The sequence below is a fragment of the Amaranthus tricolor genome, chromosome 10 (genome assembly GCF_026212465.1).
Source record: "Amaranthus tricolor cultivar Red isolate AtriRed21 chromosome 10, ASM2621246v1, whole genome shotgun sequence".
Classification (NCBI taxonomy): Eukaryota; Viridiplantae; Streptophyta; class Magnoliopsida; order Caryophyllales; family Amaranthaceae; genus Amaranthus; species Amaranthus tricolor.
The window spans coordinates 3271661-3288701 of record NC_080056.1 but is presented as its reverse complement, the minus strand read 5'-3'; the positions used below and the strand labels follow the sequence as shown (position 1 = coordinate 3288701).

The window sequence follows — 17041 nt, the reverse complement described above, 5'->3', positions numbered from 1 at the left end:
CAACAAACAATTTCACTATGATCGCAAAGAATACAAGATGAATTATAATCACGCTCACAAATTACGATGGCTCTCTTGTGATTTCTCTTTCAATTTGTGAATCATACCACCCTATGCTAACAAGGAGATGTATTTATAATAAAACGACTTGAAAGACGGTTTTAGGGCCTAAGTAACCACAAATAACCGATCACAAATCAAGGTAACCGTTCCAAAAGACGGTTCCCGTGAAAAGAAACTTCAATTGCGCGACCCGCGTAAAATTATGCGAGCCGCGAAGCTGGACCAGAAGCAACTCCGTGCCCCGCGGAGATCATGTTGTATGGGCTTCGCGCCTTGCGGACTCCCTTCTGACCCAAAATTCATCTTCTTCCAATGGTGTTAGCCATGTTTGAGTCACCATTATTTAACATATTTCATGATAGGATGTTTCTGGTCAGCCTAAACCTGGAATACTACTTTCAGCTGCAACATACTTTTGTGGAAGAGAAGACATGCTATAAAACTATCTCTGTGATTTTCAGTCACCCATAGGGAAGAAAAATATGCTAAATTATGATCAGCTGCACAATGAATTATGAATGCCCCATCAAAAAATGTATGATGTACTTCATGTCTTAAAATAATCAACACACCAATAGAAAAATACAACAGTTCAAATACATGTGAACATATCCAAAATGGGAAAAATATACATGACTATGGTAATGGAGAAAGTTAGGGTCTAAGAAATAAAGTTTGCTACACAGACAGCCTCATAGTAGATCAGCACTTTTTTTCTCTTTTCTTTTATTTTTTAGGGGTGTTCTTTTCCCTTTCTCAAGATGAAGGAGAGGAATTTGATAGGTTGAGTTTCAAAATCTGGTAATTTGTCATCTTCAATACCCAAATTGATGCTTTTTTCTTCCTTTTTTTTAACCAGTTTTTCTTCTAGGCTTTTAAAGGCAATGTAAAACCTCATCAAAGTAGCTAAATCATAAAAGCTCTCGCACAATATCTCCCAATACACACAGCACATGCACATGAGTGCACAAAAAATACACAAAGGTTTATATACTTCTATAAGCAAATAATTTGATTACTTCTCATTAATGTATTTGCCAAAAAAAGCTATAACATCTCATTGATAGGAATAACAATACAGCTCAGGGAAAAGTGAAAATAATCATAACACAATCATGAGATGCAATCTAGTCATTACCACTATCCATCCATTACATAAGTTGGCAAAGAGTTTCATGAAGATATGCTTCATTAATTTATCATGAAGATCTAATTCACCAAGTGTCGTTTTTTCCTCTTTGACAGCCGAATTGCAAACTATCGAATATTATAATTTCAGAAATCAAGTCATTCTTTCCACACCAAGCACTTTGTATTCTGATTACACAAACTCCAGACAATGCACCGATACTCTTAGAAGATGAAACAATTAACAGAGTAACATACAACAAAGGTCCGTTCTTTTTTTTTCAACTTATTCTTGCTCAGGTAAACTAAATTAGAATTAAAACCAAACTTGCAATAGTTGAACTACTTTATTTCCTCCTAATTAAACTCGTATTTTGTTCCATTTAACTTATTTTCCTCGACATAACTATTGCAGCTAACTAATTATGATCTACCTTCTGACTTATTTTTGCTCAAAAGTCAACTTATACCTTGAACCCGACTGCTCTTAATTACTTTTAACTTACTTTCCTGAACTTCACTTAATACAGCTAAACTAAATGCATTTCTACGACTCAACTTATGATTGCTATCACCCATATTCTACATGATAAAGTGGTTTCTAGTGATTGAACTTATTTCACCTAAAATTATTTTGGCGAACCTTAAACTTAGAAGTTGAAAAGAACATAGACCATAATCACCATAAGAGTTAAGACAACAAAATATTGTCTCACTCATTAGATATAGGCGGAGGAGCTGATGATTACAATTTTCCTAACTTTCACACCTCAGCTCGTTCATGGATTCTGACATGGGAATTTGCTTCAATATTCTCTATTTCAAACAGTGCATTGTTCCATTCATGGAGGTCATCAATTCCATACATGCGAGATGCTATGTCGACAATCAAGCATGGTATCCCGCAACACTTGCGAGCTAGCAAACAAGGAATGTTCCTAAGCAAGGTAACAGAACTTGGGCCAATATTTGCTTCATGCATGAACAGTTTTAACGCATCTTCTTCTGAGAGACGATTAAGTTCAACAGTTACAAAACCATTCAACACTCTGGAACCCAAGGCAGAGCTAGTTGTCACTACCAGCTTGCACTCACTCCCATCTGCAAGAATGGGAATTCCTATTTGAGCTAAAGATAAATCTCCATCTGGAACACCATCTAAGAAAAGCACACAACTACCGAGGGCTGCAAATGTGTTAGAGAGTATTGTAGCCCTTGAATTCAAATCATCATCACTAGCAAAATCACACTTTAACACAGCAGCAATAGCATCTTGCATATGCTTGATAGTAAAATCAGCAGGGGAGGTAACCCAGAACACATAATCAAACTTCTCAACCCATTTCAACGCAGCATTATGCAAGTGTTTCATCATAAAGGTCTTACCAATCCCTAATTCTCCACGAATAGCGACCCGTTGGACACTATCTGCCTGCAATAGATGCTTAAGTACCGTCAAAGCATTCAAAGTTGCTTGACCTATTAGCGCCTTCACCGGTATGTAATAACCGTGGTTTGGGCCCGGTGTATCACATAAGGATCGAGTATAGAGAACATCACTCTTTTTCTCATAGAGTGCAAGTTTCCCCATCAAATTGTTCGCATCCTTTCTCTTCTTTGCACGGAACAAGAAGCTTCCACCTTCATCTAACTGCGTCAACAAGCTTTGGGCTATCCCTAAAAGGGTCTTACCTTCATCTCTCCAAATTGAAAGATCATCACCATCATCTCTTTTTCTCTTCTTGGTTCCTTGACCTCCAACAAGACAAGATGCTCTTTCAATGTTCTCCGAGTCATCTATTCTGGCACTTAGACATTCAATTTTACCCTTGAGTATTCTTTTGCTCTCGGTATCACTAGGCAACCCACAAAGAAAGGTCAAAAGGTCCAGAATTTTCTTAACAACGGGTAAGGCAGCCATAGGAAAAGTCCTGAACAATTAGTGATCCAGACCATGGAGGATCATCATTTCATCAGGAAAAACAATTCAAAAACAAAAATTGGAAGCAACACATAGAAACAATCGCAGAATAAGAATTCAGTTTCGCAATCCACAACTACAATGGCAATTCGCAATTAGCAATTCGCAATCAGCGATTAGTAATTAGCAAATCGAAATCATCAAATGAAGTACAAAAATAATTAAAGAACACGAATTAAACAAATATTTTTTAAAAAAAATTCAACAAACATCTAAAATCCAAATACAAATATAAGGAATAATGATGATCAAATGAAAAGTAAGAGGAAGTAGATCCTGAAAGGTAGAGGGATATGGAAAAACGAAAAGAATTGAAGATTTATGTTCGTGATATTTCATTTTGGGGAGAGATCCAATTTCTATTTATACAGGTGATCGTGTAAGACAATACACTTCTATTAACTGAAAGTCGTTAGATTTTACAGCCATGGACGGCTACAATTCATTCGCATATTATAGTTTCACCGGCCGTGTCGATCATTAGCAAGTTCTTGGATGTATCCTTCGTCTCACTTCACAACGGTTTATTATTTTTTTTAATTTTATCCATATATTTTAATTTTGTACGATTTATTCTCTTTCTTTATTTATTATTACTTTTTTATAAATAACTTAATTTTTCTTGATGGAAACCAAAGAGGACAAAGTAGTAAAGTTGTTTTTATAAAGTTGGTGAGAAACATGTGGGGACTTTAAGAATTATAAGATTGTTAAATGAAATTAGTAGAAAATATATAATACCATAAGTATTATTAAAATATTAAAATAAGGATAAATAAAGTTATTTTTGTCCTAAATTTATAAAATAAATAGAAAGATTCTTTATGGGACAAATAAAACAACAAAACATCCCTATTTCGCTCATTTTCATTATTATTTTCTTATTTAATTTTGACATATTTGCTAATGCACTATTTTAATTCTAAAAAACTTCTTATCAATTACCCAATTTTAAGGTTATGAGTTATGAGTTATGAGTTATGAGTTATGACACTATTCCTATATATTTTGGGCATTATTATTTGTCGCCATCATTTTCATTTTATCGCCACCCCCTCCTAATGAAATTATGAATTTGCCCCTGAACTTTAAAAATTTACAAATATGCCATTGGAGTTAATAACTTTTCATTTTCATTTTTTAAAATTTTTCTTTTATTATTTTTATTTATATTATTATTGTTATTATAATTATTATTATTTTTGTTATTATTATTATTATTATTATTAAACCACAATAATAATAATAATAATAATAATAATAATAACAAAAATAATAATTATTATAATAACAATAATAATAAAAAATTTAAAAAAAAAATTAAAAAAAAAAAAACAGTCGCATAAAACGTGCGACTGGTTTTTTTTTTTTTTTTTTTTTTTTTTTGAATTTCGACTTATAAAATTTCTTTTGTTTAATTAATTCATTTTTCAAGTTATTATTATTGTGGTTGTTATTATTATTATTATTAAATTATTATTTTTATTTTAATTATTATATTTAATTTATATTTTTAAATGTTATTATTATTATTATTATTATTATTATTATTATTATTATTGTGGTTTAATAATAATATTAATAATAATATTTATAATAACAATAATATTAAAAATTATAATAACAATAATAATAATAATAATAATAATAATAATAATAATAATAATAATAATAATAACAACCACAATAATAATAATAATAATAATAATAATAATAATAATAATAATAATAATAATAATAATAATAATAATAATAATAACAAAAATAATAATAATAACATTTAAAAATATAATTAAATATAATAGTTAAATCAAAAATAATAATTTAATAATAATAATAACAACCACAATAATAATAATAATAATAATAATAATAATAATAATAATTATAATAATAATAATAATAACAATAATAATAATATTAATAATAATAATAATAATAATAATAATAATAATAACTTAAAAAATGAATTAATTAATCAAAAGAAATTTTATAAGTAGAAATAAAAAAAAAAAAAACCAGTCGCACAGAATGTGCGACTCGACTGTGCGACTCGAGTCGCACGTTTTGTGCGACTCTTTTTTTTTTTTTTTAAAAAAATTTATTTTTGTTTTTTATAAAATTTTTATTATTATTGTTATTATAATTATTATTATTTTTGTTATTATTATTATTATTATTATTATTATTGTGGTTTAATAATAATAATAATAATAATAATAATAATAATAATAATAATAATAATAACAATAATAATATAAATAAAAATAATAAAAAAAATTAAAAAAAAATGAAAATGAAAAGTTATTAACTCCAATGGCATATTTGTAAATTTTTAAAGTTCAGGGGCAAATTCGTAATTTCATTAGGAGAAGGGGAGGCGATAAAATGAAAAGGGTGGCGACAAATAAGAATCGGGTATATTTTTTTCTCTAAAAGGCTATATTTTGACCTATTTATTAGCAATGACTTTATTTGAAGTTTATGATCTTTTTCTTGCTTTCTGTCCACATCACCATACTTTTTCGCTATAATTTATTTATCATTTTTCTATATTTTCATGAACAAGAAAGATAAATTGAATTTTTAGTAATTAAGTAAATTATATTTTGAATTTGAATCATTTTAATCCATATTTTTTTAATATTTGGAGGATTTTTGTGAGATTTTTTAACAATTTAAAGAATTAAAGATATTGAAAATTAGTAAATAAAATTATAATTTATGAAAATATTTCAAAAAATAGAAAAAATAATCTTATTTTTATAGATCTTAAAAATATGAACGATGCTATTTTTATTTTTTTTGAAATTTATTTTAATGAGATGAGATAATAGCCATTTCAGAAAATAAGTGATTTATTGTTTTACCCAATAAACATAATAGCCATGTCACTACAATTTTTTTTACATTCTTTGGAAAGAAGGCAACCACCATTTTGACGTTTCTACCCTTATCAAAAATTGATTGATTGTTGTCATTATAATTTGCCCTAAATTATTTTTTTACTCTCAAATGTTTAACACATCATTTCGACGTTTAATTCATCAATGCTCTCAAATATTAAGGGCAAATTATAAAGACAACAACCAACACTTAATAAGGGTAGAAACATCAAATTAGTGCCTTAAAGGGAAAATGACAAGAATTTATCAGAAAATGCTATGACAGTTAGATAAGATATAAACTGGATGCTACCATGTGGAAAAAAAATCTTACAGAAGTGCTATCACTGGCATTTCATGAATGTTCGATGCTAACATATGGAATTTCCCTAAAAATTATAATAACTTGATATTAATAAAATTTATATTAAAATAAATCAAACAAAAATCTCATTTGATTATATTTTAACTTATATATTAAGAATAAAACACAACTTAAGAGTAAACATGAAATAATATTCAAAAAGTAAATGACATAATAATAACAAATAGGAAAGATTATAAATACTTCTTCCATTTCATTATAGTTACTACAATTTTCTTATTTACTTGTTTCAAATTACTTTCTATGTTGTTATTTTTTGCAAAAAATAAGTATCTAAATGTCTATTTTACCTTGCTTTTTTTCTTATTCAAATCTTATTATTTTTTACATCAATCTCCTTAGAGGTTATAGTGATCTTTTCAACACAAAAATACCAAAATTTTAATTTTTGTGCAAAACTCTTATATACTAGATAAAACAAAATGAAGATATACATACACACACAGACACAGACACAGACACACACACATATATATATATATATATATATATATATATATATATATATATATATATTTATATGTACATACATATATATATATATACACACACACACACATATATATATACTCTCTCTCTATATATATATATATAATTATTTTTTTAACTCTTCAAGGGAATCTATTAAAAAACTGAGAACAATTAATATTTTATATATTTAATTTATCTTTCAAAGAGAGTATAAATGGTAAAGTAATAAAGTATATTTGAGAATTATATGTTTCAAAGCAAAAAAATATTCAATTACATAAAAAAAAAGTACAATATTCTTTCTTATATACAACCTTTAGCTATTAGAGTCCGCAAACAAAAGAAATTTGGTGAAACAAAGTTAAATCGTTATTCGTTGTTACTAACAAAAAATAATCTCGACTTGTTTGACCTCAGTTTCCTTTGATCGTTGTTATCCTGTTACATTTTTAACAATAAACAAATGTAGGTAGACTTTTTTTGACTAATTTTGACCAAATTTATTTTGTTCGTTGTTAGCAACAACGAATAATTTCTTATCTTATCTCTGGACTAAAAGACATCCCTAGACCATATCCACTCATCTTGAAACAAGTTTTTTTTTTTTTTGACTTTTTTTTTTAATTTTTTTTACATTTATCTATTTATTTCAAATGATCATTGAAACAAAGAATTAAATTTCCCAAGTCATCCCTAGACCATATCCACTCATCTTTGATCTCAAGTGTCAACCCAAAAAATATAAATAGAGCTACAATATAACAAAAATTGAAAAATAAAGGTCCGCTCATTTTTCTTTCAAATCCGCAGGTAAATGGTAATGCAATCTTGTCGTTGGTAAAGAATTATCATTTTCTTTGAAAATATCTTGAAATTATAAAAATGAAAATTAGTAATTCTATTGTAATCGGACATTAAATATTTTACTTGATAAAATATTTATCCGAGATATAAACTCGTAGATCTTTATTTTATTTATTTTGTAATTTAATTAAAAATTTAAGATGATTAGAATCGAGTTTATAAGCTTCAAATCCATCAGAAAAGTTGGCATAAGTAGTTGATTATGTATGCATAACTTGTACAATTATTAGTTAATTAAGTCATTGTTATTGAATAAGAAATGATCAAAGCTCTCCTGGTGAATACTCAAGCATATATGACGACTTTAAAACTTAAAACATAGTCCATCCATTAAAAAATTTATTGGTTACGCTTGCATGAAGAAAGAAATATAAACATAACTTTTACTGATATAAAGAGTTAAAATATATGAATTTGAGATTTTATTAAATTTCTCGATGTCTTGGTCTTGGTTTTGGTCATTAGCCATTGTCACGCTCAAAGTCAGGGTACGGGGGACAAGTAGCGGATTGATCATACCCGTACGCCCTTGAGGGAGAGAGCAAGAGAAATACTTGCAATCAAATTAAACCTCAAGTAGTGAGAACCCTACAAACCAAGAGATAGATAGCACCTAGATAACGTTGGATCACTGTAAAACACAAAATAAGCTGGATTGAAATTGAACTGCTAAAAAAAATTAAATAAATAAGCAAACTACATAGGATAAAAAAAGGTAAGTGAAATAGGGCTATCAAAAGTCTAGAACACGAACATAATGCTGAAATAAAATAAATAGAATAATAATAAGTAAATAATGACTACCAAGCATCCATAAACATTATAATTCAGCTATAAGACTTTAAATGAAACTAATACCTAAAAATCAGAGGAAAAATGAACAAACCCGGGTTGTCATATCGCTTGCAGCAAAGGACCTGCAAAAGTTTATCGTTTTTTCTTCAATTGTACAAGAATAGAAAAAACACTTCCCAGACAAAACAGCCATCTGAGATAGCGATTATCTTATTACCAAAATTTCTTTTGAAAATATAAAAACATTTTGGATGGCGGTTTTCTTATTAGCAATTTTTTTTAGAAAAAAGGTAGGCAAACCACCATCTCAGAACGATTTGTATTAAAGCTATAAATACTACCTGAGATAGTGGTTTTGTCAAACAGAATTAAAAAAATCCATCCTATATGCACTGTACCATGAAAAATAAGTTTCCCAGAAATATGACAATATTGAGAGAAAAGATTCAATAATAATAATAATAGTAAGATTTATCGTTTATCCCCAACCCTTCAAAAAAGTTCTCCCATCCAAAAAGCGAAGGAAAATTTACGAGTGAAAGAACTAATTTAAATTGTACTAAATCGAAATTATTCAAGTTTTTACCTAAAGTAAACTAAATAGAGCTATTAAAATTTAATTGAATTGATTAAATTGAAGTTGATAAAACCAACTAAAATGCACCAAACTTATTGCAACTTATTGAAATGTGAAAACGATAAACAAACAACAATATTAAAAAAAAATTGAACTAAACTGAACTTATTTCGAGCTAAACTAAACTATAAAACTTGAAAATAAGTCCGAGTGGTTTCTTCGTTCATAGGGCTATAGTAGTACTTGGATGAACCACACTAGTATTTCTTTTTTACACTGCTACATGATAGAGTCGTTGAGACAATGGTGCAAGAGTTTCTATTAGGCTGTGTGTTGCTTCGGTTGATGAGGCGTGTCACGTGTGTACTTTGGTTGGAAAAGGGAGCTAGTTAACCAAGCTAGCTGATCGGTAGGCTGACTGCCTGACTCGACAGACGCTGCTTCTTTGTGTAATAGCTTTACTGGGGCCTTGGAATTGCCACATTGTTCAGGTGGAGGCGAGGGTGATGCTTGCTTCATTTGGTGCGTAGAGGGAGCTAGTTATCTGGGTCAGCCGATGGTCAGCTGAACTCCGTAGATTCTGCTTCTTTGTGCTGTAGTTGTTGTGTTCTTTTGCTGGGGCCTGGGCAAATTGGAGGCGAGCGATGCTTGCTTCATTTGATGCATGTACGGCTCAATGGGTGGGCTGGCTCCGCTGATGCTAAGCTACGTTGTGTTGTACTGTTTGTGCCGAGGCTGAGTTGTCACACATACAACACCTAACCATAAGAAATAATTTGTAAATCAAATGACCTCTAAGTGAACAAACTATGAAGAGTGGAACTAGAATTTTAAATGTGAGAAATAAAAGGATTAGTTATAGAAAAATTAGCTAATTATTTTTAAATCCTAAAAAGAGAATGAAAAATAAAGAGGGGAAAACTAACCTTAACCAATGGAAAACATTTATAAGAAAATAAGGTAAAGGAAAAAAAGGGAAGAAAGTATCAAAAACTACTTTAAAAACTCCATATGAAGCTTTCGAAATAGATTTCAACAAAAAGAGAAATGGGGATTTTTGATAAATACTTCAATCTTTAGGAATTAAGACTAACATTGTTATTATGGAGATTTTTGATAAATAATGTAAAATAGACGGGAAAAAGGAATGAAATTAAGGGAAATTAAGTCTAATACAGGATTAAGAACTTAAGTACAAGAGTTGCTAAGAACATTTTCCACTTCATTTGTGACTGCAGAAAAGCTTACTCATCATAAACTATAGCACATAAAATGAATATTCTAGCAACCAAATAGAAATAAATAGGGAAAATAATGTATGTCAGTGTAGACATTGATTGATTTGTATCTACATGTCAGTTATAAGCTTCCTCATTATAAAGTTCCGATTCAACATAACACTTGAAAAAAGAAACCGAGAAAGCGGTGAGGCTAACCAGAGAAAGAAAATACTTACTAATCCAGCAAGGATCAGCATCGCGGCATTCTGAACTTGGACAAGCTTTCAGTTTTCCTAGCATTCTGAATCTCTGGACAAGTTCTGAAAATCTGAATAAGGGGAAGCTCGATATCACCAGCATTCACCTGATATGCTTATATAACGAGTTCTAAACCCAGATAAATTTTAGATTCCATGTTATCCCATCATCCCATTTCGACAAATGTTCGTCCTTCGATCCATTCAAGACTAGAAGAAACTAATGTTTCTCCAAGTTTCATGTTGGAGATTGGAAGGTGCTTCAAATTCAGACATTCCATTATTTTGAGTGTACGAATCGAAGCACAAACTAGCAGACCTTGATAAATGCTATACAGTTGTGGTAATGAAGTCAGAACTAGCTGATTAAGCCGAGGGAATTCAATGGGAGCTAGCGTTTTTTCTTGAAAATGTTCTTCAATTTCCGGTACAATCAGCTCTTTCAGTTCAGAGCATTCTACGACTTCTAGTGATTTAAGCCACTGAAGGTTCGGCATCCAACCAGGTGAAAGTAGATTTTCAATATCATGGCACCTACTGATGCTGCATACTTCTAAACTTGAAAAAGCATCAGCTCTTTGTTTGAAACCACAAGCATTGTCGGGATTTAGTATATCAGATAGGCTACGAAAACCACTGCAATCAGCGAGATATAACTCCTGAATGTCAAATGGTAGCACAACATGTTCTCCTTCTCGACCATGTAAGGTAAATCCTTGTAAGGATATCCCTCTGGTAGGAGGTCTCTTTGGCTTTATCCGCTGACCAATTTGTAGATAATAACAGTTCAATGTGCGCCAGTGTAGAGACCTCACGTAACAACTTAAGTCGAAAAGATTATCGAATTTGGCATCAAGACTTTCAAGGGATGCCAATTTTTGTAGCTCGTTGATGATGCCTAAAACATGACATGATAGTACCTTCAATCTGGGTAGGGCAGGCAAGACCCCCCTGGGTAAACTCGTTTGTTCGTTAATAGCAGATAGGTTGAGTTCCTTCAGGTTCTTTAACCTCTCAAGCGAGTAAGGAACCTGTTCAATTTCTGTTTGAGAGAGGTTCAAATACCTTAATTTACAAAGCTTTGCCATTAGAGGCACTTGTTTTAGTTTTTTACAACTATTAAGATCTAGAACTTGAAGCTCTTCCAAATTATTGATGGAATTCGGAAGTTTCCTAATGCAAGTACGAGATAAATTCAAAACACGAAGGCTTCGCATGTGGTCAAAGAATGATTCTGGAATTACCTCAAGAGGGTTGTCTTGCAAAAGTAAGATTGACAGATTCGTAAACTTGAAGAGCGTACTTGATTGAATTAACGAGTCAAAAGATTTCATCGTGGAAATCGCACGAAGATTCTTGCAGAACTCCATACCTGAAGGCATACATCCATTCACCACAAACTTCTCTCCTGAAATAGAAAGAGCCATACGCCTAACAACATCATGTAATTTTACGTGCTGTTTATCTTGACAAGGTTCCAGTAAACAAGAGTTGATAAGCTTGTTCAATATGGAATGGCCCATGTCGTACTGTGCCTGCACCGATTCCACATCGTCTATGAGCCTTTCTCCCATCCAAAGATGTATCAAATCTTCTTTATTGATGGCATAATCCTTGGGGTATAATGCAACACACAAGAAACAACGCTGCAGTATGTTGTTTAACTTATCATACGACAACTTCAATCTACTGATCACGTCTGTTGGTCCCGTAGAAAAGAGATCCTCACTCTCAAGGACTTCCCTCCAATTAGGAGTATTAACCACTCCTCTTATGCTGTTAGCCAACACAGTGATAGCAAGAGGCAGACCTTCACACTTATCATACACAAGATTCCTAACAGAAGATACTTCATCGGAATCCCAAATGCTGTACTCTATGCTATGGTGAAACAGCTGCCAACTCTCGTCCTTTGAGAGTGGCTCAACCTTAATGACTTTCTGGCAACGAAGGATACGACAAACATCCAGTGACCGAGAAATCAAAATCAATTTGCATTGTTTGGGAATGCCAACATCTTCTCGACGGAAATCTTCCCACAAATCATCAAGGAAAAGTATGCACTTGTCAGCACGAGACAGAAATGCATATAGCATGCCTGCTCTTCTGGTCTCATCCTTATCAAATTCAAGATCAAGCCCAAAGGCCTCAGCTATTTTTTTTTGTAATAGGTATGTAGTGAATTCCATACCCACAGAAACCCAAGCAATGACATGATTATTAGCACAAGATACATCATGGTTCAGCAACCGACTGTGAATTTTCTTTCCAAGCGTGGTCTTCCCAATTCCACCCATTCCAGTAATAGCGATGGTGGTTATCTCATCATTTCTCAAGCAATTATCTATGTTATTGGCACAATCTGAGTTTATACACAACAGTTTTTGGATTTTTCTGTGTTTGTTTTGTGGTTGTGAATGCACACTGTTTGTTTCAGAATGTTGATCAACCTCCCCTCCTCTATAATATCTTCTACCACATAGTATGTCCCTCAAACCAGTGATAATCTCTACCTTGTTCCATGAACCGGTTACAGAATGTTTGTTGTGCTTCATTGTGGGAACCTGGATAAACATAAATGAAAACGTAATATATCATTGTTTGTTTACGTTGTTTTGTGATATCCCTGTCATCTCCCTCAGCACACAAAAGTGCTCATTCAAATCAACATAGCAACAAAGTTAACTACTAATCTAATATCCAAATAATCAAATTGAAAAACAATATACAAGTAACTTTTTTTAATAAATTAGTCTCTACACAAATTACTAAGCTGCTAAATTTAGTTTTTCAAGCCAACTGTATTTTTATATGAAAAAAGTACATTAGGAGTGGTACATAAAAGATGAAAAAGAAAACCCTTACAAGGAAAAGAGAGAGACTGCAACTTATAATTCTCATTAGCGAAAAAGGTGATAGTTTCCATTATTTTGACACTTTTGAGGATGAAAGTGTTACAACCACTGTTCACAAATCATATTAGAGCAGGAGAAGTAAAATTGAAAAACTTAAGCAGTTCATAAGGTATAGGTGTCCTCATGTGCTCGCGATCCACCCACACTGAAAATGGTCGAGTTCCATTATTGTAATTTAGTTAGTAAGTACTCCAAAAACACCATAGGGTAAAAACAAAGCCGTGTCGCATTGCATCGGCCGCATTGTAAAGGTTTTCAAGATAAACGAACCGATATTTACGGCGTTGTAAAGGTGTAAAAAACCCGCATTTTGGACCGTATCAAGGGATATCTTATGGTTTCGACCGATATTTAGGCGCTATGATAATCACATCACTTTCGTTATCGCATGAGCGTTCCGATATCGCAATTGCGACCATTCCCGCATTTTTACACTATGACAACCACAATCCAAAGTTAATCTTTGATTATAGGACTTAAGGTACATAAAAATTGAATAACTTATGCATACAAAAATTAAAAAGGATTAGGGATGTAGTAAAAATAGTAAATAAAATTAGTTCAAGTCTTTCAACTAACAAAAACGAATTCTAATAACCAAAGTAAATTTAAATTATCGACAAACAATGTTAACTAGTAAAATTAATAACTAAAAACAATAAAAAGATTTGGGAATTAGTAAAAATTATGTCCAAGTTGAAAAAGTTGTAATCAATTAAGTACTATTATGTTCAACAAAAACAAATTTTATTAGTAAAAGTAATTTCAACTATAGCAATAAAATGAACATAATTAGGTACTAGTACTAGTAAAATTATTCGCTAAAACATTAGTCGTTTGATAGTCAGTATTAAACAATGAGAACAGTAAGAAAAATTAAGTATAGTTTTGGTTGGAAAATATCTTCACAAGTTTAATATAGAGCATTATCTTCCCAATTCTTCATCCTCATTCCTCCCCCTTTCTTTTCCCTTCGATATTACAATTGGAACAAAATGCTAGGCTTAACACTAACCAATATCTGAATATGAAAATCTTTTGTCAAGATTCTAATAAATAAATGCTAATTTCATCAGCCATTGCTTACATATTCAATATTACATGTATCCTCACTCACTAGTTCTTTGATCCCAGATCAAATTTTACCAATTCAATTAGCACGAAAATCACAAACAATTGTTTGTATATGTGGCTCATAATCTTGTTTTGTAGTTTGATGTTGTGGAGATTTTGTGCTTGGAATAAATGGGCATAAGAAGGTACTTAAGAAGCACACAAGGTCAGAATGCAGCTGCACCCCACTCGACTTGTGGCTCAACCAACAACTAGTCGCTCGACTCGGTCAAGCAGGATGGCCTGCTCGACTTGGTCGAGCACGCAACAGCTCTTCAGGAGCGGCTTCTATTTTTTGTATTCTGTTTTGTGCGGGTCTTTCCTTTGTACGTTGTTGTACTTCAGCCCTATATATACTCCTTTATTACATCATAAGACATAGAATGCAAGTGAAAGACTCTTGTAATCCTCAACGTACTGAGAGTAAATTTAGCTAGAGTGAGCCAAAAAATTAGGGTTCTAAGGGTGAAATTGGGGGTGTTCAATTTCCCATTGTAATATCTTGAGATTTTCATTCTCCATAATTAGATTTGAATTAGTACATTGTAATCAAGAACTCTTATCAATAAATTGTCTTCATTTCTTTAGATGGGGTTTTATAGTCTAATATTAATTTGATATTAGGATTTTCCTTACCTTCTAAATCTAGGCGTGTTAATTTCTTTTTACATTCTGCAATCTTTTCATTCTTTGTTTTTTAGAATCTTCAAAGATAGAGTGTTTGCTCTAACAAATTGGTATCAAAGGTTAAGTTGAAATCTTGGGAAAGTTAGAGTTCCATTGAATTGGTTTTTTTAGGAGATTCTTGATTTGGTTATTAGTAGTCATGGGTGTTACAAAGTTTGAGATAGAGTTCTTTGATAGGAATGTTCATTTTGGGATGGAAACTTAAGATGAAGGTTATCTTGGTACAAAATGATTATGATAGAGCTTTGTTGGGGAAGTCCAAGAGACCTCCAAAAGTGTCCATGGAGGATTTTGAAGAAATGGATTTGAAGACACTTCTCATGATACATTTGTGTTTATCTAATAGTGTACTTAGAGAGATTGGGAAGGAAAAGACAATGATGGGTCTTTGGTTAAAGTTAGAGTCATTGTAAATGACAAAATTGGTGGCAAATCGCTTGCTAATAAGGAGTGAGCTTCATGATCTTCATCTTGAGGAAGGTAATTCTCTTAAATAAGATATAAATGAATTTGATTCAATTGTGATGAATTTGTGTAACCTTGATGTGAATCTTAATAATGAAGACCTTGCTATAAAATTGTTGATGTTCATTTGCTTAGTTTCTTTTGTTATGGTTAACTCCTATTAAGGGAGGCGCACCTCTTTGAGATGGTTATATCTTGATGATGAGTTCTTTTTGAAAGATGATTGATTAATGTGGTGTTTTGGCGGAATTGAGATCATTTCATCAAGGTGGAGATTGTTGTATATGTGACTCATAATCTCGTTTCGTAGTTTGATGTTGTGGAGTTTTTGTGCTTGGAATAAATGGCCATATGAAGGAATATAAGAAGCACACAAGGTCAGAATACAGCTGCACCCTCACTTGACCAGTGGCTTGACCTACTGTTGGTCACTGGACTCGGTCGAGCAGGATGGCTGACTTGGTCGTGCTGGCTACAGCTCTTTGGGTGCGGCTAATGTTTTTTGTATTCTGTTTTGCGCAGGTCTTTCCTTTGTACATTGGTTGTTCTTCAGCCCTATATATTCTCCTTTGTTACATCATAAGACATAGAATGCAAGTGAAAGACTCTTGTAATCCTCAAGATAGAGAGTAATCACAAAATTAGAGTTCTTAGGGTGAAATTACGAATTTTAAATTTCCCATTGTAATCTCTATAAATTTTCATTCTCCATAGTTAGAGTTGAATTAGTACGTTATAATCAATAACTCTAATCAATAGATTATCTTCATTTCTTTGGATTCCGTTTTATAGTCTAATATCAAATTGATATTAGGATTTTCCTCACCTTCCAAATCTTATTGTGTTAATTTCCTTTTATATTTTGTAATCTTTTCATTCTTTGTTTTTTAGAATCTTCAAAAATAGACTTAAACCCTAATTTCATCGAAACCAAAAAGAATGTGATTACAAATTGCAACACTTAATAACTATAATCCTCAAAAAAAGTATCAACAGACAACAAATTAATTGCACAAAAATGATTCAAAACCAATTAATGCAGCTGATTAGTATAAACTATGCAAAAAAAATAAAAGGAAGTAAGCAGATACCAGTTGCTTCTATGCCGTCCAAGCCTAATGAAATATAATGCACTTCCTCAATGTAAAGTTGCCGCCAACGACTCAGTCATATATATGGTGCGAGTTTAGAAAAGCTGAACTGCTGAAGGAAGATACCAGGATGCAAGTCCGAAG

The 17041-nt window shown here is 31.6% G+C and overlaps 2 protein-coding genes across 3 annotated transcripts; both read right to left on the bottom strand.

Annotated features, from left to right (window-relative positions):
- Nucleotides 1-1048: 1048 nt before the first annotated feature.
- LOC130825128 (probable disease resistance protein At5g47250) lies at nt 1049-3589 on the bottom strand. Its single transcript, XM_057690179.1, has one exon. It carries the CDS (start codon nt 3110-3112, stop codon nt 1955-1957), a length of 1158 nt encoding a protein of 385 aa, XP_057546162.1. The 5' UTR covers nt 3113-3589; the 3' UTR covers nt 1049-1954.
- A 5592-nt stretch (nt 3590-9181) lies between these two features.
- LOC130825127 (probable disease resistance protein At4g27220) lies at nt 9182-17041 on the bottom strand. Of its 2 annotated transcripts, XR_009046841.1 has the most exons (3): nt 16898-17041; nt 10606-13190; nt 9182-9907 (listed from the first exon to the last, which is right to left on the bottom strand). XR_009046841.1 is itself a non-coding variant. In XM_057690178.1 (2 exons), exon 2 carries the CDS (start codon nt 13179-13181, stop codon nt 10794-10796), a length of 2388 nt encoding a protein of 795 aa, XP_057546161.1. In that variant the 5' UTR covers nt 13182-13190; nt 16898-17041; the 3' UTR covers nt 9182-10793. The 2 variants fall into 2 exon arrangements, 1 of the variants encoding a protein (XP_057546161.1); XM_057690178.1 differs by having other exon boundaries at nt 9182-13190.

Excerpts from the sequence above, each read along its gene's own strand:
- LOC130825128 (XM_057690179.1), bottom strand. The coding sequence starts at position 3,112 with ATGGCTGCCTTACCCGTTGTTAAGAAAATTCTGGACCTTTTGACCTTT.
- LOC130825127 (XM_057690178.1), bottom strand. The coding sequence starts at position 13,181 with ATGAAGCACAACAAACATTCTGTAACCGGTTCATGGAACAAGGTAGAG.